General features: G+C 48.1%; 1 protein-coding gene across 1 annotated transcript; it reads right to left on the minus strand.

Moving 5' to 3' along the window:
* Window positions 1-27587, minus strand: fam214a (family with sequence similarity 214 member A). Its single transcript, XM_049030881.1, has 12 exons — window positions 26759-27587; window positions 8662-8837; window positions 8029-8231; window positions 7659-7784; window positions 5916-7461; window positions 5626-5742; window positions 3827-3915; window positions 2346-2445; window positions 1915-2073; window positions 1698-1766; window positions 1024-1217; window positions 1-816 (listed from the first exon to the last, which is right to left on the minus strand). Exons 1-12 carry the CDS (start codon window positions 26772-26774, stop codon window positions 663-665), a joined length of 2949 nt encoding a protein of 982 aa, XP_048886838.1. The 5' UTR covers window positions 26775-27587; the 3' UTR covers window positions 1-662.
* Window positions 27588-27878: the final 291 nt, after the last annotated feature.

Below are 27878 nucleotides of genomic sequence, written 5' to 3' on the forward strand. Positions count from 1 at the left end.
TGAATATAGATGGTCAAATTTATTTCAAATTCTTTGCTTAAAATAAAGAAATATGCAGATACGTGTGCATGTTTAAAGATTGCTTTATATCTATATTTCAGCTCTGAATATTACCCTCAAAAAATACATTGTATGATTTACATATACTTTTGCCCTACATCATAATGCGTAGCATGAAAAATGTCACAGGTGCAGTAAATGAAATGATTTAAATATTAAATAACTGAAACAAACGTAAAGACTAAGCTAGTAAGGTAATTTCTAACGTCATATTGCAACTCTTCCGATAATGTGGTTTCTGTAACAGTACAAACAAAGGATCTTATCAGTTTCCAGTTAAATTGGAAATACACAGTGCTCTTCTGACACCATTTTGTAACTTATTCTGGCTCAACAGCTTGTTTCATTACTGCCCCAAAGCTCAGTCCAATGTGTGATGCTTCTATGACACTAACAAACACCAAAGACTTGAAAAGGTCTGAAATTGAAATTAAAACACTCATCCATTGGCCAATCAAAAATAAAATCTATCAGCAACTGTAATTGATTTTTTCTCTCTCCCCATGTTAGAGAAAAGCACTCCACTGAAAATCAAACTGTTTTGTCTCATATATTTTTAAGTCAGGTGAAAGTTTTTTTAGGACGGGGCCTCAAACTGAGGGTTAGCATCTGGGAGAGAAGGGCGGGTCAGCCGGGGATTCTGTGAAGGACTTGAGCTCGTAGGCAGCACCGCTGTCCACTTCCATGGATTTGCGAGAAAAAAGAAGTCGAATGTCTCTATGGAGGTAGATCTTTCCAGATTTAGAGCTCTGGAACCTGGGACAGTGGAAGAATGAGGTTATTCTATCATGTGTCGGGTGACACAGCGTTAGGAACAACACACAGCCTGAGGCACCGTAGAGGCAGAGGTGGATAGTTCAGGTCCAGTAAAAATGTAGAAATGAAGCCAAAGCATGTGGCGGACGGAGTACTACTGCATTGCCAAGACCCTGGTTAAGCAGGCGGCAGGGCAGTTTGCCTCACCTCAAGTGAATGAGGTAGCGCAGAGTCCTCTCTTGATTCAATGGGAGGGGCTTTTTGCTGCCGTTGGCTTCCCGCCTAACAGGAACAGAAAAGGTTCTCTGTCGCAGGAATGTCTGATGACCGGCTGGCATCTGCCTCAGATCGTAGATCACCACAAACATCTTCACCACCGTCTTGTTTGGGTTAAATAAGGTCTGTCAGGGAACAGAGAAGGGCAATTATGGGATTGGTTCTGCATTTTTTTTGTACTTTTTTATATATAATATAGTAATAAAATGCAGCATTTAAATAAGCACTAAAATATAATTTGTAGTATGCTGCCACCCAACACTAGGGGGCACATTTTCATTCTTTGTGAGCTGTGCGTGTATTCTGCTGGTCGAAGAACCCATCGTGTTATTTCATTTGTTCTCCTGAAACTGCGGTAATTGTGTTGTGACAGCAGTCTCGATTTGACAGCAGACTCAAATCTCAGATTAAATGACAGAACTTTCCTGTGTAGGTGATACTGTTATACTCTTATGACAGATGATTGAAATAAGTGATTAGAATGGAATCTCTGGGAATTTCTTTATCAATTCAAATCCCATGTACACGGAGGAATCACATTCAGCAGGAGGCCTGACGTCTTTCAAAGAGCACATTAGTTTATGGGTAAAAAATGACGCTCTTACCACTTGAATTGTTCCTGATGGAGGCACTCGATATCCCCTTTTACCGAGGGACTCCAAATTTATGACACCCTATAAAGAAGATTATAGGGGAAAAGAAAGACTGAATAGTCTTAACAAAAGCAGGTGGTAATTTATAAAAAATTCTGGACAGAAAGAGGAAAGGCTTTATCTAAGCTAGGGGAGCCAATCGCTCATTAAAAGCATCCAGTTTTCTAACCATGTAGGGAGAAGGGGCATTGTCGTCGGAGACGCTGTAGAAGGACACCTCAACTGGCAAGGTCATGTGACTCGGGCAGAACGTCCCGCTCGCCCCCACCTCAGCAGTGAAGCCCTCGATGGTGCCCAGAGGCTCCAGGCGGTAGTTAAGCACACATTCCTGTGGAGATGTGATGTTCATGCCATCAAACTGATATAGTGGTGTAAGGAGGAATCACATGGCAGTGTTTTACTTAGTACCGATAACCAGTACTCATATCCAGTACTCACTAGAGAGTCTGATGGTAGGAAGTATTACAAATTTTATTAATTACAAGAAAATTAAAGTGGCATCATTAGCAAACAATAACCCCACAGGTTTCCAGCCAAAGATCAAACTACTGATTTCTAGTCCAAGGCTCCACAGCTGCAGGGGGCGGGGCCCCGATTTACCTCAAAGTTTCCCAGAAGGCTGAGGCTCCCTGAAGGTGCGCTTGTGCTCAGCTGCTGCTGTTCCCCCTCATCCTGGCCGGCCTCCCGCTTCAGACATGCTCTTAAACACAAAGCAGAGGGGAGCAGGCATGGTTAGCTTATGGCTAACAGCAGCACCGTTACATCACGCGTCAACAGCCTGCGAGCTCATCACCAAAAACGTCAATTAGTCAGACCGGAAAACAGGATTCCCCCGTGCTGCTCTCCATCGCAGACGAGGCCAAGCTCAAAGAAGCCGCTGGTGCTTATGGACAGGGTCAATGTGTAGCTTCAGCTTTGCATAGCAAAGCCTTAAGTTGCATCTGTGGATGCAGTGGCGAATGGCGTTGACTGACAATGGTTTATTGAAGAAGTACTGAACCCATGTCATCATATCCATTACAGAGAGTTGAAGGGCTTCTAAGGGGCATGAGGGATTGGAGATCGCGCACATTCAGAAGTGCTTTTCCGCCTTGCTCTATACGTGCTGAGATTTGACCCGATTCCTTGAATGTTTTAATTATGTTGTGTGCTATTGAGAGTAAAGGTCAAGGTCTAACTTGAAGGTCAAGTTAAAATTAAATAAAATTTAACAGTTAATGCATTTGCAGGTCAAGACTATACATCCTCAATAGGCTGCAGGGAGACCATGCAGCCGGCAGGCGGATCTCAATAAATGAGCCAGACGTCTCTGACTTCCCATATCAAGAGGCTCTAGAAACGTTCTTCCAGAAGCCAGAAAGATACACTGCAGTGACGAAAGCTGCACACTTTGTGGATAATTGCCATAAAAAGAAATGTTCTGATGTTTAGTTCAGCTGTAAACCTATGGGAAACACTGCTACTGATTCGTCTTTGGGGAACGCTGCTCTCAAAGAGCTGGATTATTCATTGGTGCATCTGTGGGCAAATTGGCAAGACTCAACCCATCCTCGCTCTTGAAGGACTAAACCTTATTTTGAAGGTTCCTTATATCCTACGTGACTGCCTCACTTTTGTAACATAACCAGTTTCACGTTATCTTATTATTTCAGCTTGTCACATTATTATGTTGTAGGCAGAGATTTCAGAACAAACACATAACTAGGCTTGGGCAGTGTGTAATTTTCATATTTCCCCAGACATATCTCTCTGTACGGTATTTTGATGTTGCTTTCTAAAGCAATGCTATTCTGGTATTTTGAAATCGTGCCAATAAAATTTGCCAAGTTTGTCAAAGTACATTTCAAACTACTGCAGTAAACCGTATTACCTTAGTACCACCCAAGACAATGTATATCTTCAAAATGCAATGCCACTGATTTGGTGTTGTTGTTTGAATACAAGTCTTTTTTATTTGCAGTTTCCATGGTGCCCCAACTGTTTTGGAATTGGGGTTATAAATACATTTTACAAGAACATCACATTCACATCCAGCACAGTAGATGACATTTGCAGTCGTTTCTGAAGCATGTTTGCAGTACCTTTTGTTAGTAGCCAATGGCAGACCATTGTATCGAAGCAGAGATGTATCCAAGTCGAAGCACCCATTCTGTGACTTTCTTTGAGGAACCTGAAAAATACACATGTAGCACTTTTTTAGTTACACAAAATGACAGCATTAAACAAATACATAAATACAATGTATGATCACAACACTTTTACAATCAGAAAAATACACGAATGCAATACCAATGAACACAACTTCTTTCTACACTCTTTTTACACTTGAAGATCAACAGAGACTGAAGGAATACATACAATAAGAGAGGACCTCTGAAGCAAAGGCATTAACCTAGACAGAGAGGTCGTCTGATTACCGTTGAGATCACAACATAATTGGAAGGCCATGGGAACAGATGGCACCTCAACCGAAGAAGAATCAAAGTGTTGACCAACTTAGGCCAACAAAACTGGGAAACACCTCAGTGGGTTACAGAGAAGATTAGAAGAGTCTGGTTCATTTTCCTATACCAAAGACTGGAAACCTGAAACACTGTGCAAACTATAATACAATTTCCCCTTTTTCGCATAGAACTAAGATTTTCTTAAAGATCATTCAACGAAGAGTAAGACAGAGCCTAAGATTGACTTTGTTGATCCCTGGGGAAACTTCTGGTGCAAATAGCACCAAGAACGTAATGCACAGCCGGACATGGACATTGTGCCTTATCAGTTTGGCACTAAGACAGTATACACAGGGCAAACAAAGTAAACATAGTGCCAATAATCAGAGCCCTGTACAGAAGGTTTGAATGACATATGAGCTGAGTTTCGGAAGGAGACATCATTCAACAAGGAACATCACTGCTGATGCACAATGGATGGCTGAATAAAGCAATGAATACCAGAAGAGGGTCAACATGCGTTTCATTGATTACAACAAAGCTGTTTTGTTATGCTGTGTCAAGCTAAGAAATATTCTTAGGATAATGGATGTACTAGAGTAACTACTTGTCCTTATGATGACTCTCTATACCAGGAGCTACAGTCATGGCAGAACCTGAAAAAAAACAGTCATTCTTGATTGTTAAAGGAGTTGGATAAGGATACATACTATAGCTACTCTCATTCAAGTTTTACGCAGAACATACAGTGGTGTGAAAAACTATTTGCCCCCTTCCTGACTTCTTATTCTTTTGCATGTTTGTCATACAAAATGTTTCTGATCATCAAACACATTTAACTATTAGTCAAATATAATACAAGTAAACACAAAATGCAGTTTTTAAATGATGGTTTTTATTATTTAGGGAGAAAAAAAAATCCAAACCAACATGGCCCTGTGTGAAGAAGTAATTGCCCCCTGAACCTAATAACTGGTTGGGCCACCTTTAGCAGCAATAACTGCAATCAAGCGTTTGCGATAACTTGCAATGAGTCAAATAGTTTTTCACACCACTGTAGAGTGAAAAAAGCTGGTTCAGGGGAAGACGATTCTGGACTCATGGAGAAGATGAATGACGTCCAATAGAGTCCTAAGGCCAGTCAGTAAAAGTCAGTAAAAGCAGTTTCAAAAGAAAAGTGTGTCTCTCTTTCCTATCTAACTATGCAGAAACCACAGTTCTGTCCACCCCTCCCTGAAGAATCCTGCAATCCTGGGTTAAGTCATCGGCACAAGACTAGATGCCCAGTGTTGTTGGCAATGACAACAGGGACTGGACTTTACATGCCATTTGAATATATAAAGCAGACAGACAAGTGGGCGTCAGAATGAGAGTTAAAAATACACAAATACATCTACGTCCAACAATTGTGAAATGCAAACATGGGAGAGACTCACAGGACTGGAAAGCAGAGGTAGTCCAGTACAGGGGTGGAAAGCCGTCCCATCTATAGAGTGGCGATTCTGTCTCTTCCACAAATTGTGTGCCCTCAAGGTGGACTGAGTACTTGTTCTCTGTATGCAAAACAATAATATTATCTATTAATGAAACGGAAACAAAAAGAAATACATACTTTTCATGTCCAGCGATATAAAGGATATTAGTCATATGTTCACAATCTACAAGTCTGTGAGTGTATAGATGATGTATGGATGATTTTCTATTGTCCTCCACATCAAAGACTCACCAGAACATCCCCATTCTGGAGACATTCCTTGACTGGGGTTCTGTGGACAGTGCCGGTAGGGCTGCCGCCTATGGAGGGGTCCACGTTTTCGTCCTGAGGCTGGGAACGCACCTGCGGATCCACACCTATGGGTCCAGCGACACTTTTAGGGGAGATATCTCGAGCCAGCCTGGAGCCGCCCTGCTGAGCAGGGTCTTCGTGTCGCCGAGGTCTCCCAGTGCCACCTGATGAGCCGCAGCTGCCCTTCCTGGTGTTCTGCAAGCTGTCCGAAGCCTTTAGCTCTGATCTGAACAGCGTTTCTTCCAGTTTTGCGAGGGCTGTGCTCTGATGGTCGTGGGAATGTCTCTGGCAGGTGCTGTCTGTGACTTTCAGTCGGCCACATCTCGAATCTGTGCAAATGTTTGGGTCTGTGCCGTTTGCATTGGCTTGGTCTGGGGACGGAGCCTCAGGGCGCATCTGAAGATTCTGCTGACTATACGGCTCCTTATTCTGTTCTGCCGATTTCAATACGCCGTTGTAATTTACGTGTGCCCCCTGCAGGAGCTTACTACATCTGCTCTGGGACTGCTGGAAGGTGTCCTGGATGAGTCTGGAGATATCTTGCACCACGTCTGATATCCTCGAGTTCTCGGTGGGGTCAGGCAAAACCAACTTCCTGCAGGTGGCCAGTTTTGGGGAAAGTCTGGACTCGCTGTCAGATTTACCTGTGACGTATGGGCGACGCAAAGGGGTGTCCGAGGCAGAGGATCCGCTCTTGACATCATGCATGTGTTCTGGGTGGGTGCCGTTGTTGTATTCTGGGCAGTGGGTCTCCTTGGCTTTCTTCAGTAGGACGTCCTCAGTGGGTGGAACCCAGGAGGACTTGGGGCTTTGGACTGGCATGCTACCAAACAGACTGTCAGGGATGTGAGGGGTAGAGGGAGCACAATAGTTCAAGTGTTGGGCGATTCGGGCGATGACCTCCTGCCTCTCCTGCAGCAAGCTACCGATCAGGGGGTTGGTCTCCCCTACTTGAGGCCTGAGGCTCGGGCTGGGTGTCGTCAGGTGGTCTACCAGGGAGAGGGATTTGAAAGATCTCACTGGCATCTCGGGGGTTAGCACCTTGGAGGCTTCTGTGCCGTTGGCTGACATCACATGACCCTCTGATGGCTGAGTGTTGGGAGCTCTCGTCAACGTTGGGTGGAGCCATTTAGCTGGTTTGTTGGGAGGTAGGACTTCGGGGCACTGGCTAATTCTGGAGCCACCAACTCCATGTTGGGAGTGGGTGGGGCGAGCAAAGGGGGAGGAGCCTCGGCTGTGGAGCTGGCTGGCGCCTTTGACGTCGCACCGTTGGGGGGGCTTCCTATCACGGTCACGGCCCCTCTTCTCGTAGAAGTTCAGGCCGGTATGGATGCTACACTTCAGGACTGGATAGTTGGGCTGCCTTGGGAGGGACTGTACGCGGACTTTCAAGGCTACACTGTGAGAGATGTTGGGAACCGGAAAAGCGTGCTCGGTTGGGGGCTGGGAAAAATGCCACATCAATTCCTCGTCAGCTGCACTTATCCTGCCAGACAGGAAATAAAACCAGTAATCAGCCGACGTGTCTTGGAAAAAAAACAACAAGGCAAAGAAAACCTGTTCTGAAAGTCTTTCAGATGCTGAATCCATAATATGCTGACCTATTTCATTGTGGTTATTCATAGATAATCCCCACCCAGGACACACTCAAGCAATGGTCAGTGCACCACGAGCTTCGCTCACCTATACAGGATGTTCCTGGGCACGAACCCGTGGGAAGCGCTGAGCCAAGCGCTCAGCTGGGAGAAGAACACGTAGGAGCGGACGGCCAGAAGCAAGGTCTTCTCCTCGATGAATCGGTCTCCGCTCCTGCTCAAAGATGCAAAGCAGACACAGTGCTGTCTATTATGGAAAAATGATCGCGGTCATTATCGACGTCCCATACATGGAAGATTTAAGGTAATAACTCAAGGTGGACCTGAGTGAGCACAGGACATAGAGGACCTGCGGCTGGTTCCAAACCATCAGAGAACCACAACACTGTACATCATAAACGACCGGCCACTGTGCCCAGCCACACCCATCTCCAGACTGATGTACCAGCGACACGTACTGCCTGGGAACAGGGTGCATGGTCCACCTCTCCAGCAGCAGCGCATCCTGTTTGATGGCAGGATCGTTGAGGTCGTTCCCGTCCGTCGCGGGTCCCTCGTCGCTATAGCAACAGTCGGGCAACAGCATCACCTCGATCATGACGGGGATGTTATTCCTCCAGAGAAACATCACCTCCGACCGCGTCTTCCTGGCTTGGCGGCACTATGGGGGGCGGGAGTTTGGGAAGGCGGGTCAAAACAACCCAAGCCGATGGCCAACGAACAGCACAAGCACAAGAGGCTCAGGAGTTGCTAGGGTTAGAACACAATGCTATGGAGCAGGGAAAGATTAAAAAAAAAAAAAAAAAACCTTCGCCACAAAAACGTAATTACTTTTTGCTGGAGGCCAAGTGTGATAGACACATGACACACCAAGCATAATCAAATGAGCTATATTACATTGTTTTCATTCATGAATTACTTTCTGCAACTTGCCTTGGCTGGATTTGTTAAGATTCCAGGATGAGTATATAACTAGCAGCGTGTTGCTCTTTGCTGCACGGTCAATCGATTTACTGTACCCTAAATGCAGGTCATGCGCATTTACGTAAACGTTGTGTGCATTTTTATAGGCCAGCCCTGACGCCTCCTACCTGCGGCAGCTTGTCGCTGCAGTCGTGTCTGTTGTGGGCAGTCTGCGCAGGCGGGCAGTGGAGCCCCTCGGTGCGGCCCTTCACGGAACATTCCGGGGTGCGGCCCTCTGTGATCAGCAGGGTCAGGGACACCAGGAACTCCTCTGCGTCGTACTCGAAGAACTCCTCCCCGGCATCTGCCCAACACGGTACTTAAAATGTAAAAGCTGCATTGTAATCCATCTCACATCTAGGATTCCTTTACTTTTGTGCTATGGGAGAGCGTAACTAAAAGACAGGAGACAGGCACACAGTACATGTAGCAGAGCCACGCTGGGGTGGACGCCGGCTTGCCCTTCGCATCGGGGTTGGGCTACCGGAACAGCGTGTGTCTGTAAATCCTCCAGCAACCTTTATCTACATTAGAAGACAAGCTCCGACTTGGAAAGATGGACCAGATGGTTTTGATCCAACAAAACAAGTCTAACCCCAGTCCCTTACAGCCACAAACTATATACTATCTGAACACAAAAGAAGCAGCAAAACTGAAATCTGATCACAGTGTATTTTGTGAAAAGCTTTCACAGTCTATACATGCTGCATAGGGCGCCCTTGAACCGTAACTGCCTCTTCAGTCCGAATCCAAACACCCCCCCAGGAGAATGTCGTCTCTGTTCTCTCTAGTAAGGCCTCGGTGAGATTCACAGCCTAAGACACAGCCGTGGTGTGTCAATCTGGGGGGGGGGGGGGGGGGGGGGGTGTGTCAGATGCAAGCCGACCGTGACTCATTACAGCACAGCGCTGAAGCTCGGTTACATGTCTGTGAGGTTAAAATTAACACCGGGGTGTGTGTGTGTGGGGGGGGGGTGCGGGTGCGGGTGGGGGGGGGGGGTGGAGCTGGCAGATTCAGCTTTACATTTCTAACAGGTGAGCGCACAGTCACTCATCTGGATTTCATGGCTTACCTTCCCCTCACTCAATTTTGCAGTGCAAGTTTCTCCGGTTAAACAGGCAGAATGAACAGGTTGTGTGTTATTTAACAGCAGAGCCAAAATAAAAAAAGGATGAAGAATGTGAAGTCAATCCTCCTTTGTTGTTGTGTTATAATCATCCATCTATCTTGCTTATTCCATACAGTGGAAGTTTCTAGGACAAGCCAGGGGGTACCCTGGATGGGGGGGGGGGGGTCATTGTAAGGCAGACAGACAGAATGCGGGAGATTTAGAAACACAAGGAGACCAGAAGACTCAAAAACATGGGCAGACCCTTCAAACTCCACACACAGAGTCGGGGGAGGTGAGGTCGCGGGGCTCCCCGCCAGTTATAATCAACCAGTTTCAAATTACTTCGCCTCATTTCTTGGCTAAGGTGCATCCTTTAATCGGGTGAGCAAAGCTCCCAAATGGGACGTGATCGTTCAGGAAGCAGATCTCACACAACGGCTGTTCCAATCCGGTGTTTCCCAGCCGGTCCTCGGGAACCCCCTGACGGTCCACGTTTTCGCTCCCATCCAGCTCCCTGCCAGACACTCCACATTTCTACAAAAACGCAGTCTGGGGATTCCCTAAGGTCAGGTTTGAAAATCACTGTTAGCATTCATGTCTTATAGGTACTGGGATATCCGCCCAAGCATTTTCATCTCTGTAAAAACAGGAACCACCTAAACGACATGGTAGTGGGAGAAGCAGGAACCATGCTCTAACAGGAACCATGCTCTAACAGCAGATTGCTGCATTCAGGGGGCAGTTACAGAGCTTCAGAGGACATGGATCCACCCTCTCAGCTGGGGGTGACCTCCGAGCACCAGCCTGGACACCATGCCCATGGACGCTGAGGGAGGAGCTCACACTGCGACAGGCTAGCTCATCCTAACCGGCGCCCTTCAGATGGCTGAAGAGATATTTCCAGGTTCTAGCCTCCATCCTGCCGACAACACTAGCATGTGGAGCCTGTGAGGGGATGGACGGGGCAGCGGGTCTCCAGCCTCCCCTGGGGAGGGACAACAGAAGGACCTTTTCGTTCAGGCCTGCAGCAGGCCAGGATAAAACAGACGCACCAATCCAGTTCATTCCGCCCATTCCATACAAAAAGGTTGCCTTTGAATACCTAATTTCCACAGCTGGCCATATGTATGTTTTTTAAGTCACACTCCCAGACTAAATTTAAAATAACTCTTAATAATTTTAACTGAAGGGTGAAGTCCAGAACGAAACAGGAGTAGCACATAACAAAGCCACCATTTAAGCTGCATGGGAATTACCCACAATGCCAAGAGTCAGGACGCAGCACCATAGCAACTGTTGCACCATTTCCAGCGAAGCTGAACACAGAGGCCTTGTTATCATGGTAAGGTGGCAAATGTTTGGACAACATGAGAAATGAGCATTTGGAGGGGGCTGAAATCGTGAACTCACGGGCAAACTTTAATGTTTTGTTTGGGCTATTTGGGGAAGAGACCAACAAGAAATAAAATGTAAAAAAGGAGCAAATGGAATGTTGGTGAGGCTGATAAGCAGTCAGAGGCTCCGGAACCAGAGTGCTGGCTCGCCCACGGGCAGCCGATCGTCTCCTGTTCGTGCCTGTAGCAGCACTGCTGCTGGGCAGTAATCCGGAGCTAAAATATGCACAAGTCAAAAGAAGCAGAATGTGTGTAGAGGAACCAGGGGAACGCTGAACAAGCCTCGGCCCCCCAGGCCTCCCCTGCCTGCCTTGGCATGGGTTCAAGTGAGGGAGATAATGGGGCCTCATTCACGTTTGTCTCCACTGCCTACAGAACTCTGTGTACAAAAGCATAAGTAAGGCGAACAGAGTGCCTGGTGATTCTGAAGCTGATCCCGCATGCGGACCAGCACGGCGCCTGGTGATTCTGAGGCCAATCCCAGGCACTGATGAACATGCTGCCTAGTGATTCCGAGGCCAAATCCGGGCACAGATGAGCATGATGTCCAGTGATTCCGAGGTCGATCCCGGGCACTAATGAACATGGTGACTGGTGTTCCTGAGGCTGATCCCAGGCACTAATGAACATGGTGTCTGGTGTTCCTGAGGACGATCCCGGGCACTAATGAACATGGTGACTGGTGTTCCTGAGGCTGATCCCAGGCACTAATGAACATGGTGTCTGGTGTTCCTGAGGACGATCCCGGGCACTAATGAACATGGTGTCTGGTGTTCCTGAGGACGATCCCGGGCACTGATGAACATGCTGCCTGGTGATTACAAGGCTGATCCCGAACATGGATGAGCACGACACCTGATGATTCCGAGTCTGGTCCCAAGCGTTGATGTATATGCGGCCTAGTGATTCCAAGGCTGAATCCAGGCACTGATATACATGTTGCCTAGTAATTACAAGGGAGAATCCCGAATGTGGATGAGCACAACTTCTGGTGATTCCGAGAGCAATCCCAAGAGGTTATAAGCAAAACACCTTGTGATTCCAAGGTCAATCCCAGGCATGGATGAGCACAGCACCTAGTAACAGAGATGGGGAGTCGAGTCACTCTTAAATTAACTTCCGACTCGACCTGTAACCGGTTATTTGTTGACTCTTTGATAGTGACTTGTGGCTCTGTTGAAATTTCTACACAATTGAGCCATTGAGTGTACGACTCTCACCGAACCATAAAGGTGTTAACCACATCACAAAGTGTGGCTGTGAACAGAACACAGGTACTGCAGCCGGAGAAGTGACGGAGGCAATAGCAACACAACACGCTTTTTCCATTTTGCCACTAGTACAAACTGCAAAAGTGTGGGATCTCCCAAGTTTTACTTTACATTAGAAGGCACTGCTTAGAAATAGGCATCGCTTAACCTGTGTAATAAATTATATACACACAGCGTTGTTATACAGTGATACAAATCAGCATAGCCATAAATCTGATAATTTAGCAAGTAGGTCCCAAAAACACCTTTTCGTTTCTGACATACCCTTCTAAGTCAAGTTGTATTTTCTTACAACTTTTCCTTCAGTGTGCCCCACATACAGCGCACAGCGTTATGTTTTAAATTATTTGGAGTTCCATCATTAATACATATTTTTACGGCTTTTAATGAAGTAAAAACGTAACGCCAGCAAATGCTTCGATTGAACAGTAATATCACTGACCGCTGTCCGGTAACTAAAAGAGCAACATAACTGCCACATTATTTTAACTTTTTCACATGGAGGTTGTGGTGTTAAGGTGTTAAGGCACACACACAAGCGGAGAGACAAAATCGATTTTATTCATTAACTGAAGTTTTTTGCTTTACGATGGAAAGAAATGAAAAATGTGATTAATGTGTATTTACTTTAGCAGTCTGACAAACGGGGTCTGGGATATAAACATTCACTTTAACATAATCGGGGGCGGAGTCCAGCATGGTTTGATCTGGCCCCAGAGCAGCAATTAATGCATAAACATACGGTGCAGCTCAAGAATTTATGCCAAAATTTCCATTATAATATTATTTTTGACAAAGCAAAAAATCTACATTAGAAAAGTGCTTAGATTCTTACAAAAATTGTATTGCTTCAAAGGCATATGAAATAACAATTACTTTGGAGCCCAAGGAACTATGAGACGTGGATGAGCATGGTGGCTGGTGATTGCAAGACCGACTGCGGGCTCAGAGGAGCATGGTGGCTGGTGATTGCAAGACCGACTGCCGGCTCGGAGGAGCATGGTGGCTGGTGATTGCAAGACCGACTGCCGGCTCGGAGGAGCATGGTGGCTGGTGATTGCAAGACCGACTGCCGGCTCGGAGGAGCATGGTGGCTGGTGATTGCAAGACCGACTGCGGGCTCGGAGGAGCATGGTGGCTGGTGATTGCAAGACCGACTGCGGGCTCGGAGGAGCATGGTGGCTGGTGATTGCAAGACCGACTGCGGGCTCGGAGGAGCATGGTGGCTGGTGATTGCAAGACCGACTGCCGGCTCGGAGGAGCATGGTGGCTGGTGATTGCAAGACCGACTGCCGGCTCGGAGGAGCATGGTGGCTGGTGATTGCAAGACCGACTGCCGGCTCGGAGGAGCATGGTGGCTGGTGATTGCAAGACCGACTGCGGGCTCAGAGGAGCATGGTGGCTGGTGATTGCAAGACCGACTGCCGGCTCGGAGGAGCATGGTGGCTGGTGATTGCAAGACCGACTGCTGGCTCGGAGGAGCATGGTGGCTGGTGATTGCAAGACCGACTGCCGGCACGGACGAGCATGGTGGCTGGTGATTGCAAGATCGACTGCGGGCTCGGAGGAGCATGGTGGCTGGTGATTGCAAGACCGACTGCTGGCTCGGAGGAGCATGGTGGCTGGTGATTGCAAGACCGACTGCCGGCTCGGAGGAGCATGGTGGCTGGTGATTGCAAGATCGACTGCCGGCACGGACGAGCATGGTGGCTGCTAATTCCAGGGACGGTAGAAGACTGGAGATTCCAGGGATGATCCTGAGTACAGCTGAGTGCAGCACCTAGTGATTTCGGGATCAATCCCAGTAATGGATGGTCTGCATGCAGAAGAAGCAGAGACCAAATTCCAGAGTGAACACAAGCAAAAACGGCATGATGGGCAGCTGACGCAAGCTCGTGTAACCAGAGAGTCCTGGCAGCTGGGGCCGGTTAGCGGCGGGAGCGACATGCCTCTCAGTCGGCAGTCACACCCAGTCTTCCTGGGGGCCTCCATTACACACGGTGTCCCACCGGTCACCAGACAATGAGGAGCAGGGCAAGACGCGCTGAGAGAGAAAGGGGGGGGGGGGGGGGACGAACAAAAACACATGGAAACATCAGAGGCCCCTCTGCTGCTCTCAGCTGAACTCCACTCCCACTCATGTGTCCTTGAACTCCGGTGTTTTCAGCTAACTGGGTTAAAGGTAAAGGTTTATCAAGCTACAAGATGGCAGGAGAGAGGCCTGGGAGTGGGGGGTGGGGTGGAAGGTTTTGGGGGGGGGGCAAAAAGGATAGTTTCCAGACAGAAACGAAAACCTCCCACACCTCAGCTGCGGCGAACAAAAGAGGCGCGACAAACTGGCTCCGTGACGCCTTTCCGTTTCTGTGAGCCCCATGGGGATCATTCCATGAAACGGGATGTTTCCGTGCCCTCGGATGCATCCACCTGCTTCATTTGATCAAGGCTGGTGAACCAGCTGTTGTGTTATAGGGACCACAATGAGCACAGGGCCCAGGAAAGAACATAAGAAATTTACAAACGAGGAGGCTATTCGGCCCATCGTGCTTGTTTGGCTATAGTCCCATCCCGGGAAAAATTTGCCAGGTTTTGCAGACAAATCCTGGCAGCAGTGGCCTAGAATGGGAAGGCAGGTCACGGGTCAGGACGGCTTTGGACCGGCTCATGGCATGGATACAGAGTCCAAGCCTCACCGGGTGATGATCAGTGTCACGGGACTCTGCTCAGAGCGTGCTCCCCCTGCCGTGGGGTTTACTTAGCTCACTGCACTTTTGAGGAACGCGGCAAGCTGATCATCAGAGCCGTTCCCACCGAGGCTCTGGAGCAGAGCTTGGAGATCAGCTGGGTGGTGGCGGCATGATGCGGCAACGCCCTCAGCACGATCTCCACCCGGGAAGCTCGGCTGCTGCCAAAAGTGGGCCCAGACAAAAACAGACCTCAAGAAAAATCGTTTTCTGCAATGAGAGTAAAACCTCCTTGTCCAGAACGACGAGTAATAACAGGGGTCATGTTTACTTTCCTGGTCATTATGCTCAGCGCCACTTTGAGAACTGGCCCAGATTAATCCCGCCTTCACCAGCAAAGTGGCAAGCCTGGCCCCACTACACCGCTTACACGACACACGCATATCCTACGCAGCTGCCCCCCATCTGACTTCTCGGGCAGGACGGCAAACAGGCGCCAATCCTGTGTGCCTCAATGCCGCCTGCACCGCCTGCTAAAACAGCAGCAATAATCGCTGTAAAACGAGACATACTGGCTGTGCATTTATAGCAGCTTTTAAGGCCGGCCCACTGGCGTATTAAAATGGGCAACCAATTAAGAGCAGAATGAAGGTCACCATGCAGCGATCTATTTTTCACAACGGCTCTGACATTCCGGCGGAGACTGACCACCTCAACAGGAGGCGCCGTCCCCTGCTTATATCCCTGGGTGTCCAGGTCAAACACTTTAGTTTTCCTCCCCAAACATCCTTGGAAATATGAAAAGACTGTCCTCCGCCAAGCAAAGAGGTTTACACAACATGGCTGCGGGTTCCACGCTTTTCCCGTTGAAGCCTTTGGCGAAGCTCCAGAGATTACGTGTGAGTACACTGCTCGCCGAAGTGTAAACTGATGATCTGTGAGGCTCATAACTGGCACCGTTTGGGAGTCGAATTGGCTGGAATCTCCTGTACTGTTGGGCTGCGGCGTTCCAGTACCCGCCGCGAGGAGGAAGTGAGTCCGCAGGCGTGCCGCTGTTCCGCGTCACTGTTGGCCGAATCCGTCGGGGACAGTGCAGTCGGCGTGAGGGACCACGGACAGCCCAGTCCTGGGTGAGAGTGACACCGACGGCAGCCGCTGAATGTCACGGCAGGGGACGCAGGCTGCGGTTCTGACAGCCGTCCAAGAGGCAGCGTTCCAGGAGGCCACGCGTCTCTAAATCTAACGCAGTCGTCCATCCAGATGGGACACAGAGTCCATCGGCGTGGTTGTTCCAGACAACCAGGCAATTCTAGCGATGTGAACAACCACTCGACAACCTAACGCTCTGACTCATGACAGTCCGGCGCTCCAAAGCATTTGCCAGCCACGGGTCGACCCCCAGACATCCCCCTAATTTGGTACGATCTGACCTCCGACCCCTGACTGTTCAGGAAAGCCTCCCAGCCCCCACGGGTGACTCATACTGCCTTCATGTTCACGTGCAGCACTAAACTAATCATCTAGACTTTATTGCTCATTGTCACATTGGCAGCATGATACATGCTGAAAAAGATTCATTATTTTTTTGCGCTACTAAGGCTGCTGGAAAAACAGGAAATGAGCCAGTCGCGCACACACACACACACACACACACACACACACACACGCACGCACGCACGCACGCACGCACGCACGCACGCACGCACGCACGCACGCACGCACGCACGCACGCACGCACGCACGCACACAAACACACATAGACTAACAGCGGATGACGCTACAAAAAGGCCCTACTGACAAACAAAGAACAAAGAAAGCCCATTCTAGCAGCCTGCTTATTCCAGAATGTGACCTTATCCCATCACACACAAAGCAGTAGGTGTGAGGTCTGGGGCTCTAACCCTAGAAGTGAATCACGCCAGCTACCCTCTTAAGAAGACTAAGTGGGTGAAAAGGTGAGGGTGAGGGCAAGAGCTCCCCCCGGAGGCACAGAGGACCACAGAGAAAGGGACATGTGTGGGCCAAGGTGACTCCCCAGGCAGAACAGGAGCAGCTACACGGCTCCAGAGGGGACCTTCACTGCTCCTGGGGGAGTGCTAGGTTATCAACAGACAGCAGGGACCCAACAGACTGGTCCAGTGGCCAAGAGGTTATCAGGTACTTGTCAATCAAGGGAACACATTGGGGATCCAGCAGAGCAGGCAAGCTGCAGAGATCCGTCAGCCATCTGTCAGATCTTCAGCTCAGAAGATCTCATACTGCACCCCAAACGAGGAACAACTCCAAGAACACAGTGGCTGGATGAGCGCTAACGAGCAAGCAGAGCCAAGGCAGCTTACTACACTGCCTGAAGAAGTCAGAGAGCATAACAAACATCCCTTTGGAGAACGCCCCCCACCCCCACCCCCCACCCCCACCCCACCCTTTTTATTAGACAGGAAACATGAGCTATACCAGGGGTTCTCAAAGTCTGGGCAGGTGGAACTGCAAGTTAATTCGGACCCAGCCGGTAATACACCTTATGAATCATTTTGGTTAGTATAACATGTATAAACATAACCACTAACTTCACACGTACAACTCGCCATAATCCCCCCCCCCCCCCCCCCCCAAGTCACAGAGAGTTGAAACAATCAGTAAGTGTTACAAAGTTTCTGAAATGCTGTTTTGTTATTGAAAACTGGTCCAGAACTCTGACTTAGAACAAAAATCTGACGTGGACCTTTGACCAGAAAGCTTGAGAACCCCTGACCTATAAAACGTAAATTGGGCTCAAAAGGGAGGGATGGTCCTTCCTCTCCCTGGCCTCTGAAGACGCTCTTCTCAGTGGAGACTGGCCACTTGCTCCGCCGGAGAGAGAAGTGCACAGGAGATGCCAGGGCAGACAGGAGATGACCGCATCTCCCAACAGAAGCACCCCCACGGCCGGCGTGGTCCCACGTCAGCCGCGCGTCTGGCTGACGATAACGGACACCCATCGCCACTCTCTCCGGGCCGCCCCAAACACACCCATGAGGTGGGGGGAGCTTCACGCAGAGTGCTGCACCGTACCCCAGCCGCATGGCCCACGCCCCGGACAGGGATGTCTGATGCAGATCACATGACAATATGAAAACATTTTAAAGGGCCCACTGAGAAATATGTCGAATTTTCCACTTAATTATTTAGGAAAAAAGTCAGAGCAGAAGTGAGAAGCTCCTCTTGGATGTTTCTGACCGCTGAGAGAAACAGGAGCAGCACGGGGCAGAGACACAGCTGTCTGGTTACTCCTTACAGCCCTCCCCACCCCCTCAGGTGTCCCATCCTCCGCTCACTGCACGGTTGTTGAGCAGCCCCTCTACCCTTTCTGTGAAAGAGCCATATTCAGAGCGCACATAGCAACAAGCCCTGAGACGCGATTGGCCGGGAGGCGGGCAAACCCCCCCCGATTTCTAGCCCGGCTCCAGTGCGGCTTCCTGTCAGTTTGGCAGCAGAAGCGTCCCTCGTCTGGGCGCACGAGCCCAGCTGCGTCGCGGGCGCCCATCAAAAGCGCCATCGCCGGCCGGGGTGCTGTGGCGGGTTCACCGAGACGCAGCCGGATCTGGGGATTACCAAAGCCCAGGAAACAAATGAGCTGCTTAAATGGCCGCCGACTGAAAGAGGGATCCCGTCTGTCTGCTGCAGATGGGAGCCGGCAGGATGGGCCGTTCAAACACTGGCGATTTGCACCAGAAAGCACTGGCAAGCGAAAACAAAAACATCAACACCTGACAAGACAGTTCCCTGTGAAAATCACTCATTACACAGGAAGCGGCCAGTTGCAGTTCTGTGCACGAAAAACGCACATCGACGTCTCACTTCGGCCTCGCAGACATAAAGCCATGTGCTTTTTTTAAAGGCCAGTACCACTTTAAGAGCAACAAAACATTTCAATGTCGCTCATCTCTTTGTTCACACCCACATAAGTTGCCTGCTACCGGCACGGAACAGCGAGTCGCTTTGTACCAAACCAGGGAGGGAAATAAGTAAAGGAAGGGAAATGATCAAGAGTCAGAGGCGGCGTCTCCCGCGATGCATGGTAACAGGCTGAGCAAATGGCTTTCCGATAAGAATTCCCTGTAGGGAAGCTGGTGAACGGTGGCCTAAGGTCCCCCTCAGGGACACTCAGTCTGCTGTGATCCCCCCGCCGTGTCACACCAAACCTTGGACTGCATGTGTCGGTACGGAAGGACAGAAGTTCGCGGATATGAAAAGGGGCTGAGTGGCCATCAGTAACGCCGCAGGGAGACTAAGTGCAGGGTTCACACTAGGTTTGGGTGCTACTACAGTGAAGCAGTGTTGTATTTGGGGGACCCCCATTCCACTCTGAAATTTTTTTCATGCAGCATGTCGTTGGGAGGGTGTGATGGTACAAGAACTTAGATACCGGCCAAGCGTAAGTTATACCAGACCCATGACAGGCTCATATCAGGAGAAACACCGCCCCCCCAGCCCTCAACTTCCTGTTCACAGCTGTGACTCGAATTACGTAAGCTCCGCTCCGACTCCCTGCATCCGCAGCCTCTGCCCTCCAAGCTGCTCTGGCTGTGGGTTTTATCCTTTTGGGAAGTAAGCCCCCCCACCCCTGTAGGGGTCAGCTGGCTCTGCCTGCCCGCCTGGGGCTGCCACACGTGCCCCCTCCCATTAGGGACAGCTGCTTCAGCTCTATAAACAAAATGGAGAAAATACACCGAAATACAGCACTGGCAAGGAAAGTAAACCGAGTGAGCAAACGAGGAAGAGAGAGAGAGAGACACAGAGAGAGAGACGGAGAGAGAGAGACAGAGGCAGACAGAGAGAGAGAGAGACAGAGAGAGAGAGAGACAGACAAAGAGAGAGACAGACAGAGAGAAAGAGAGACAGAGAGAGAGAGAGACAGACAGAGAGAGAGACGGAGAGAGAGAGACAGAGGCAGACAGAGAGAAAGAGAGGCAGACAGAGAGAGAGTGAGGCAGACAGAGAGAGAGTGAGGCAGACAGAGAGAGAGTGAGGCAGACAGATAGACAGAGAGAGACAGACAGACAGACAGAGAGAGAGAGAGCGAGCAGCTGAAAGGTTTATAAAAAAAAAAACACCCATTACTGCCACTTCTAGCCCCACCAGTCATGCTTATTCACACCTATGCAGGAACAGTCAAATGATATGCTTCTTTATATAAAATTTCAGGTCCCCCACGTTCCCGCAAACGCTGGGAAAACCGTTCACTTACAGCTGCTTCTTTCAGCAGGATTATACAAAATGAAAAAGGACAGATCTGTGTTTGTATAAAAACAGAAGAAAAAGATGAAGCCAGTAAAACAGCCAGTTACATAATGCACAACCTCACCGTACCCAGATCTGGGTCAGAGCCGGAGCAAGGAGAGCGGCGCCACATACGGATCAAGGATACTGCAGCATGGTTCTGGCAGGCATGGGCCTGGGCCGGGTAACTGGAGGAGGGGCCGACGGCGAGCCGTTGGAACACAGACCTGCTAAGAGGTCACATCTGTTTCCCATGCAGGCTGGTGTGGATCATGTTACCTCAAGCACACATGTAGCGACTGTGGGAACACCTTATCTCTGTACCGCCTCACAGACAAACGTTACATAATCCCGTTAATACCCGCTTTAACCGAACCCGCGTGTTCTTCACGACACTCTATAAATGAACATTCGAAGTACCTCTTCCAGGAATGGTATAAACGCAGAGCTGAACTCTGAATTTTAAAAAGCAGGACTGTCTCTAAAAGAGCTGGTAAAATAATGCGAGCAAAAAAAAAAGCGAATAAAAATTCACAGATGTTTTTCTTTTGTTTACGACCACATGGTAACCGTGACGACAAGGCACATCAGCTGATTGGTCTGTGGGTTGGGAGGATGGCAACACCCTGCTGGAGGTAAACAGAGGAATCCTCAGAATGACTGGCATAAGCTCATCGTGTGACACAGAGGCATAGGGAACCAGTGAACTGCTTAAACACAAAGCCTGATGTAGCAGTATCCTAGTGGAACCTTCCAGCAAGGCTAATCACATTAATCACCATTCCCCCTTGGCGTTACGCGGTCAAGCTAAGGCCAGCAACCCGAGAGTTCAAATGACTGAACAGCAGGCTTCTTCTGGGCTCCTTCTGGGTTAGAATCAACTAGGCCGGAGATCTTGGTGCAATGGACCTTGCTGTTGAGGAGAAGGGGGACATTCAGCATCACAGATCCGTGAGATAAGGCGCTAACTGCTTACAGCTACACCTCCTAGCCACCAACCAACACCCATCACAAAACCATCGAGAAGGAATCCTAAAATACCTGGAGTTACAGAGGGAGCAGCACCGAAAACAAAAGCCAGTGACATGCCAGAGTTTCCACCCGGATCACCTGCAGGTCTGGCAGGAGGCTAAAAGGAAGCTCGTCTCACAGAAGCCGGAAGGCGGCGTTCCGGTCCTGTCATTTACCAGGGCGTTTTAATGAAGGAGGAATTCCTTCTTTTCAGGAGACTTTCACTGCAATGACACATTCCTCAGTCTGTGACGTTCGTGAGAGAAATGCAGCCGCGCAAGCACAAAATTTCTCGCCTACGTTGTGCCCAGGAATCCCACCAAGCGAGCTCCACAGCCCCGTCAAGAATCGTCACGGTTATGTCGGCATGACTCGTAAGAAGATTTTAAAAGCTTGGGGCAGACGACCGAAGGGATCACGAGCGTCGCTCGGTTTCAAAACGCCGACCTTCACAAAATCAAAGGCTGCTGGCTGCGGAGTTGACCAACCGATCGATTTGGTAAAACAGGCCGGAGTAACTCGGAGGTAGGTGCCAAAGCCACACAGGGTAGCCAGGCTCTCCAAACAAACACCTCACGTGGTGCTGCCATTTATAAATGCTCAGGCACCACCGGAAGGGCCAGCCGTCCGCGGGACACCCTCAAAGCGGGAGTGAGTCGTTTGGACACCAGAGCATTCTCACTTCAAAAGGACAGAGTTGCAGGTCCAGATGGTCCACGCCGCCCTTGCTGTGACAGCTCAAAATAACGCCTCCTGTCTGCTCTGAGGCCACGGGTCTTCAGGAGGAAAACTGCAGTTGTCCTGTTCCTGGAGGTCTCACTTGAACATTCACTTCCAGAACCGTCCCGCAGAGGATACTCAACACTTACTCCAGGACGTTGACAGTACTCGTACCAGGGCCTCTGATAAAGTACTGCCATTTTGCCAGTCGGTAACACACAATACCGCATATACACCCAAATTAATTTCCCTATTCCCCATTTACCACTTAATCCCTCCCACCAAAAAAAAAAGACAAAGTACAGATAATGTACTTTAGACTTTATTATCTTCCCTGTTTTCTCAAGCAAGAAATACACTTTGTACAGAACGTGAACTAATTTTCATCTCATGCCTCATGTGAAAGCCTTAAACTAATTAATGTTTTAATCTAAAAATTTCTGATGAGGCCCTAAAGAGATTAACCACCCCCTTCCAAAGTAAAAATAGAGCTGCCCGTGCATGGCTTTACTGTGGAGCGGAGGTGCTACTTTAAGACGAGACAGGGGTGGTTGCCAGAAGAACTAATATTAACCCACGACACCCAAAAATATGGCTGCAAAAAATAGACCACGGCAACTTTTTTTTTTATAACCGCATATTAACGTATTTCTGAAAATCCATTTTTTAAGACGCTCTTTCCCATCATAGTGAATATTGGCAGATGTTGAGCTCCTTCATGAAGCAGATTTACGGGTCACCCTCCACCCTCTCCTGCACGACCGGCTCCACTTCACAACACCCTTCCACCTATGTTTGAGTTGTTAGAAAATAAACAACGCCAGGCCCCGTGCGAACCAAGAGGCTCTCCACCCCCCTGGGTGAACGCAATCTGGAGCGCCGTAGTCAATAGATGTAGAATAAGGCCTTCTCTGCTGATGACATCAGAGTCCGCATTGCTGTGTTCGCCTTCACGGTGACTGGAACCTCAGGGTAGATGACCTCTGATATCCTGGCCGAAGCCACTCTTCATCTCATAATCATTCAGCATATTTATTCTATAACCAAATACCAATAAACGTGGGTTATTAAACTTCAGTTTCATGTAAATTGTCTTGAAGGTGCTCACTGATCCCAGGTTAATTAAGGTTCTAATTTCAGTCGTTAAAACCCCAAACAGTCATCACTGACGGCTTTCCTCTCCTTACATCTGAGTATCTGGGATGGAGCTCAGCAAATCAACGGAGAAAAAAGCTTTCCCCTTAAATGGCCGCTGTTCCGTACAGGAGGCGACAGGAACGACGTTCTTGGCGATATTCTCAACAGTGAGCATGGAAATCAATCTTGGAAAGAAAAAAAAACAGAAGTGTGCATAGCTGGGTCATTCGGGACATGGATAAAACTGCGATGACTCTACAGCGCACTGGCGAATGAGCTGCAAAAACACTGAAAGTGAAAAAGCTTAGTCTTTTCATACAGCAAAAAATGCGAAAGGTCACTATTAGCTTATGGCTAAACTGAGGCCGAGTGCCTAAAAGAGCAGACTGGACAGGACACTCAAATCTCCACCTCCATCTCGCTCAAATGCACATCAAATACATAAATTATGAATACACACAACATTAATGTGTTACATATGTTAATATCAAGCTAGAGCCAAATACACACAGCCCAGACCTATAGGGTAGCCATTAAAGAGCTATTTTTAACTCCCACAGAGTGATCTAACTACTGTATATAGCTAAATTATATTTTACAGGGCTTCCCCTGTAACTCTTCTGTTGACTAGACGCAGACTGGATGAACGAACGCACTAGTCAATTCAATACCGCATACAGACTCCAGTAAATTCTATATCGGTTCAACTATTATTCCATACATGCTGCATGCTCTAGCATTAGCCTGCTGAACTAGCACACCAGTAACATGGCTTGCTAGCTTAAATTTAGATGGTAGCTTTCGATCACACTGGTTATATACGCTGTTGATGTTGGCTGTAATTTGTTTTGTATGAAATGTACTTATATTAAAGTTTTCAAGCTTAACTGATAGGGATTCATACACCATACATCTCTTTTATACCAAAAACTTGACTTTTTTGTGCTAAAATCCAGAAATTGTTAGGTGTGTCAGTAAATGATCATTTCTGTGCAGGAAAGGACTGGAATCCCATACAAACTGTCCCCAACCGAGTGCTTACGTGTCCTGGGACAGGCGCCAGGGTCACAGCAACACTCTACTGATTAAGTATTTGGATGATGAATGGATGGACTTTCAACTGGTAATAGTTTACTATAGTTTAATGCAGATTAATCAACATGCTTGAATGGCTTGAACGTCAACACAGTCCACCTTGCTATGACTACAAAACCCACATCGCAGAACTTCTGTGGAGTGGCCTACACATCCTAAAGCCTGAGTTCTTTCTGCATGACTATCTCCCAAGCTCAATACTGCCTGCATTTCTGTAAATGAAAAGAACTGAAGCAAATAGTCTGCTTGTAAAATGAGACTTAAAAGTAACTCATGACACACAAATACGAAAATTATAAAACTGGCTGTGACTGCCAATGCTTTTTGTCCTGAATATGTTCTGCCCCCAGGCCAACAAACACCCCAGGACTGGGAGGAAAAAGTTGATCCGTGAATTCACACCCAAGGGAGCCACTTACATGACCAGTGGCTTAAACAACAGTTCAAGTAGGACATTGGGGATACCACAGTAATGTTCTCTCAACCAGAACTCAACATAGACGCCACAATAATTTAAAATAGAGGAGAAAGTATGAAAAAATATAGTGGTGTAATTTAGAAAAAGTTACTCCTTGTTCGGAGTGACTAAATGAAGGAACATTTTTGCACAGAACCGTAAAATAACCAAGTCACAACTGGATATAATCAAAACTTGTATCATTCAATACCAGCCTTCATTCATTCGCTGGGAAGTGTTTATCCAGAGCAGGGCTCTGGTGAGCCTGAAACCTAAACCAGGATGTCCAGGGCACAGGGCAGTTACCAGCGAGACAGAATGCTGGCCTGTCACAGCACTCAAGTGTCGATGCACGTACTCGTGCTGAAAGGAGTTTATAGACACTATAGAAGTGCGGGAGGAAACGCAGACCTGCAGGAGACCAACGCAGACCAGAGGGGAGGCACGAAGTTCGAGACACACCCAGGCAGCAGGGCACAAACGAGAACCCAGCACCAGCCAGCTGGCTGTACTTCAGCATCGTTACTGTGCACCGCAAAAACCACTGAAACTCATAAGACCACTTGAGTTATACAACTGTCAAAACTGAACGACAAACTATCGATCACAGCTGAAGTTATTTTCAGATATACCATCAGTCCGATCAAACTCTGTTTGTAACCAGGAACACTGGTGGTGCTTACTCCCACTCAAACCGCGTATTTGCATGGGCCCCCTGAGGCTTGGGTGACAGTCATTACATAGTGGGGGGGGGTGACTTTTCAGGGGGCACCCAGCAACAGTAATCCCACACCTGACAATACATACGAGTGGTAAACATCCTGATATTTTATGCACACATCAAGAAAGACGTCATTGAAGTATTTATGAAGAAGTGCCCATACTAGTTGAACTCCTAACTTGACATGCGAGCACAGACTGGTTACATCTGGCTGCCCTGATTAGTTAGGTAGCTGGTATTTCCTTTCCGTGCAGCGCTGGGAGGAGCGCGCGGCTGCCTCGCGGATCTGACAGTCACGTGTTTCCCCTCGGAAGTTTGCGGCTCGCTTCGGCAACACTTCGCCTGCAGCCGACTCCTCCTACAAAAAGCCATCGATAGCGCTATGGTGATCCGTAGACTAATTAATACCTGCAACCTACTTAAAATGTCGAAAGACAGTATAACATGTTCCGTTAAGCTCAGTTTAATTAATCTGAGTCGAGGTGACTTAAGCCAGTCTTTATTTAATGTGTTATTGACTCAACCCAACCTTTCAAGGTTTTAAGTCACACTTCATTAACTCTGATGGTAACTTATATATATATATATATATATATATACACACACACACACACACACACATCCTTTCCCATGTTGCTTAGCAGTAGGTTTAACCCCTTACCTGGTGTTTATGCAACAGCGGAATATACACTTAATTATAAAAATTCTATATAAAACAATTTCCTTCGTGTTCGATATTTTACGATCTGTACGGAGCAATATGGTTTCTTACACGAGTATTCTGGAACTATGAAAAAATATTCAGATAACTACGTTTAATAAACTTCCATTATATGTTAATGGGTACAGATATTTTTTAAATGGCTCAATCCCCCCCCCCTTTGGTTATGATTCAACAAAATTGTTTACAACAGCATGTCAATATATTTAAGATGCTGACGACTCGAAGACTGACTGACAGTTTAAGAAGGGGAACTGGGGGTGCATAGTTTGGCTAAAGCCAAGCATGGACCGGCCGGCCAGAGAGCCAAAGCATCATTTCTTCAACGGAATTAAAGGCACAACATCTGGGGCTTCCAACAACAGAAAATAAGATGTGCACTACGATTTATATGGTCTTCTATTAAATAACAAGACGACGTTTGAGCGTAAACAGTGGTTTGCGTCATGGCTCCATCTTAAAAAAAAAACTTGGTGAAACAAAGGCTTTCTTGTGGATAGTTATCTATTTGAATGATTAACCAGATGTTACATCATCTCTCCCTTCCAATGCCAGTCGCAACAAGACAAATCTGCCAGTCGTCGAACAGCGAAAACGAGGTCAAAACGCTGTAAATACAGTTAAAAATAGAACAGTGATCGGTTTACCTCTCTCTGGCTTCATGTTTGCCTCCGTCCTTCACAGGCGCCCCCTCGTCGTCAATCTTCAGATTCTTCCCCTCTTTCTATGCCGAAGGCGACTAGATGCTGTGTCCGATGAGCAGGGAAATATCAAAACAACTCCGAACTGAGACCTATCGGCCGTTAAACTTTAATCGTTAAGCAATAGACATCTTTCCAAACACTCGCCAAACTAAAATCGCCCTCACTCGGTGCATCCGTCTCATTCCTGCTCTTTTTCTCCCGGACCCGGCTACTCTACTTAGCTCTTAAAGTAGGTAACTAGGAATCCAGAACCGAGACGTCCGCCAGTATCCCCTCGCCAGCAAGTCAGACCGTCACTGGAAAGGCAGGCGCCCCTGTTCGGATCGCCTGTTTCGAGTATGATGCGTCCGCTACGCTCCACGAATCATCGTGATCAGAAGGAAGACACTACGCTGTCGGCTTGGACACGCCGTCTTCCCCGTCTGCTCGTTGGATCATCGCTTCTGTTAAGTTCAGTTTGTTTGTCCTCTCTAGCAGTTCCGTCCAAACGGCTAGCAAGTGGCAAGCCCGCAAGCTACCAGCGTCCCCCACAGTCTGAACCCCTTCTCCTGCCGACAGTCAGGTCGTGTCGGAGCGAACTCCTCCGGGTGACGGTGCCGAAATCTAATCAAAGTCATCTGGCGAGTTTCTCCCTCCGCTTCGCGATGCCGAGCTTCCACAGCCGCCGGAGAAGTTAAGCTTCAACGGTCCCCGCTGCTGGTCCCAAGAGCTCCATTGCTTGTCAAAACAGATCACAGCAACCTTCCTAAATCACGTGTCCCAACAACAGCTCGCTCCATACGTCACTTCCGTAACTCGGCCCTCCGGTGACCCTGCTGGCATGGCAACCGTAAATCTCACATTTTTGTTTTTCTAAATTACTGGATATGTCATTCCAACCCTCTCCGTCCTTTTAATATCACAATATTGTTATAATTAAAACGGATCAGGCAATTAATTATACTTATAAGTACATGTAATAATGTGGCTGAAATACAATAATTACAAAATTCAGTATTTGTTTAATTATAGTTTGCAGACTATTGGGTGTGACTTTCAGGCAAATGTATTATTACACACAGTG

The sequence above is a fragment of the Brienomyrus brachyistius genome, chromosome 11 (genome assembly GCF_023856365.1).
Source record: "Brienomyrus brachyistius isolate T26 chromosome 11, BBRACH_0.4, whole genome shotgun sequence".
Classification (NCBI taxonomy): Eukaryota; Metazoa; Chordata; class Actinopteri; order Osteoglossiformes; family Mormyridae; genus Brienomyrus; species Brienomyrus brachyistius.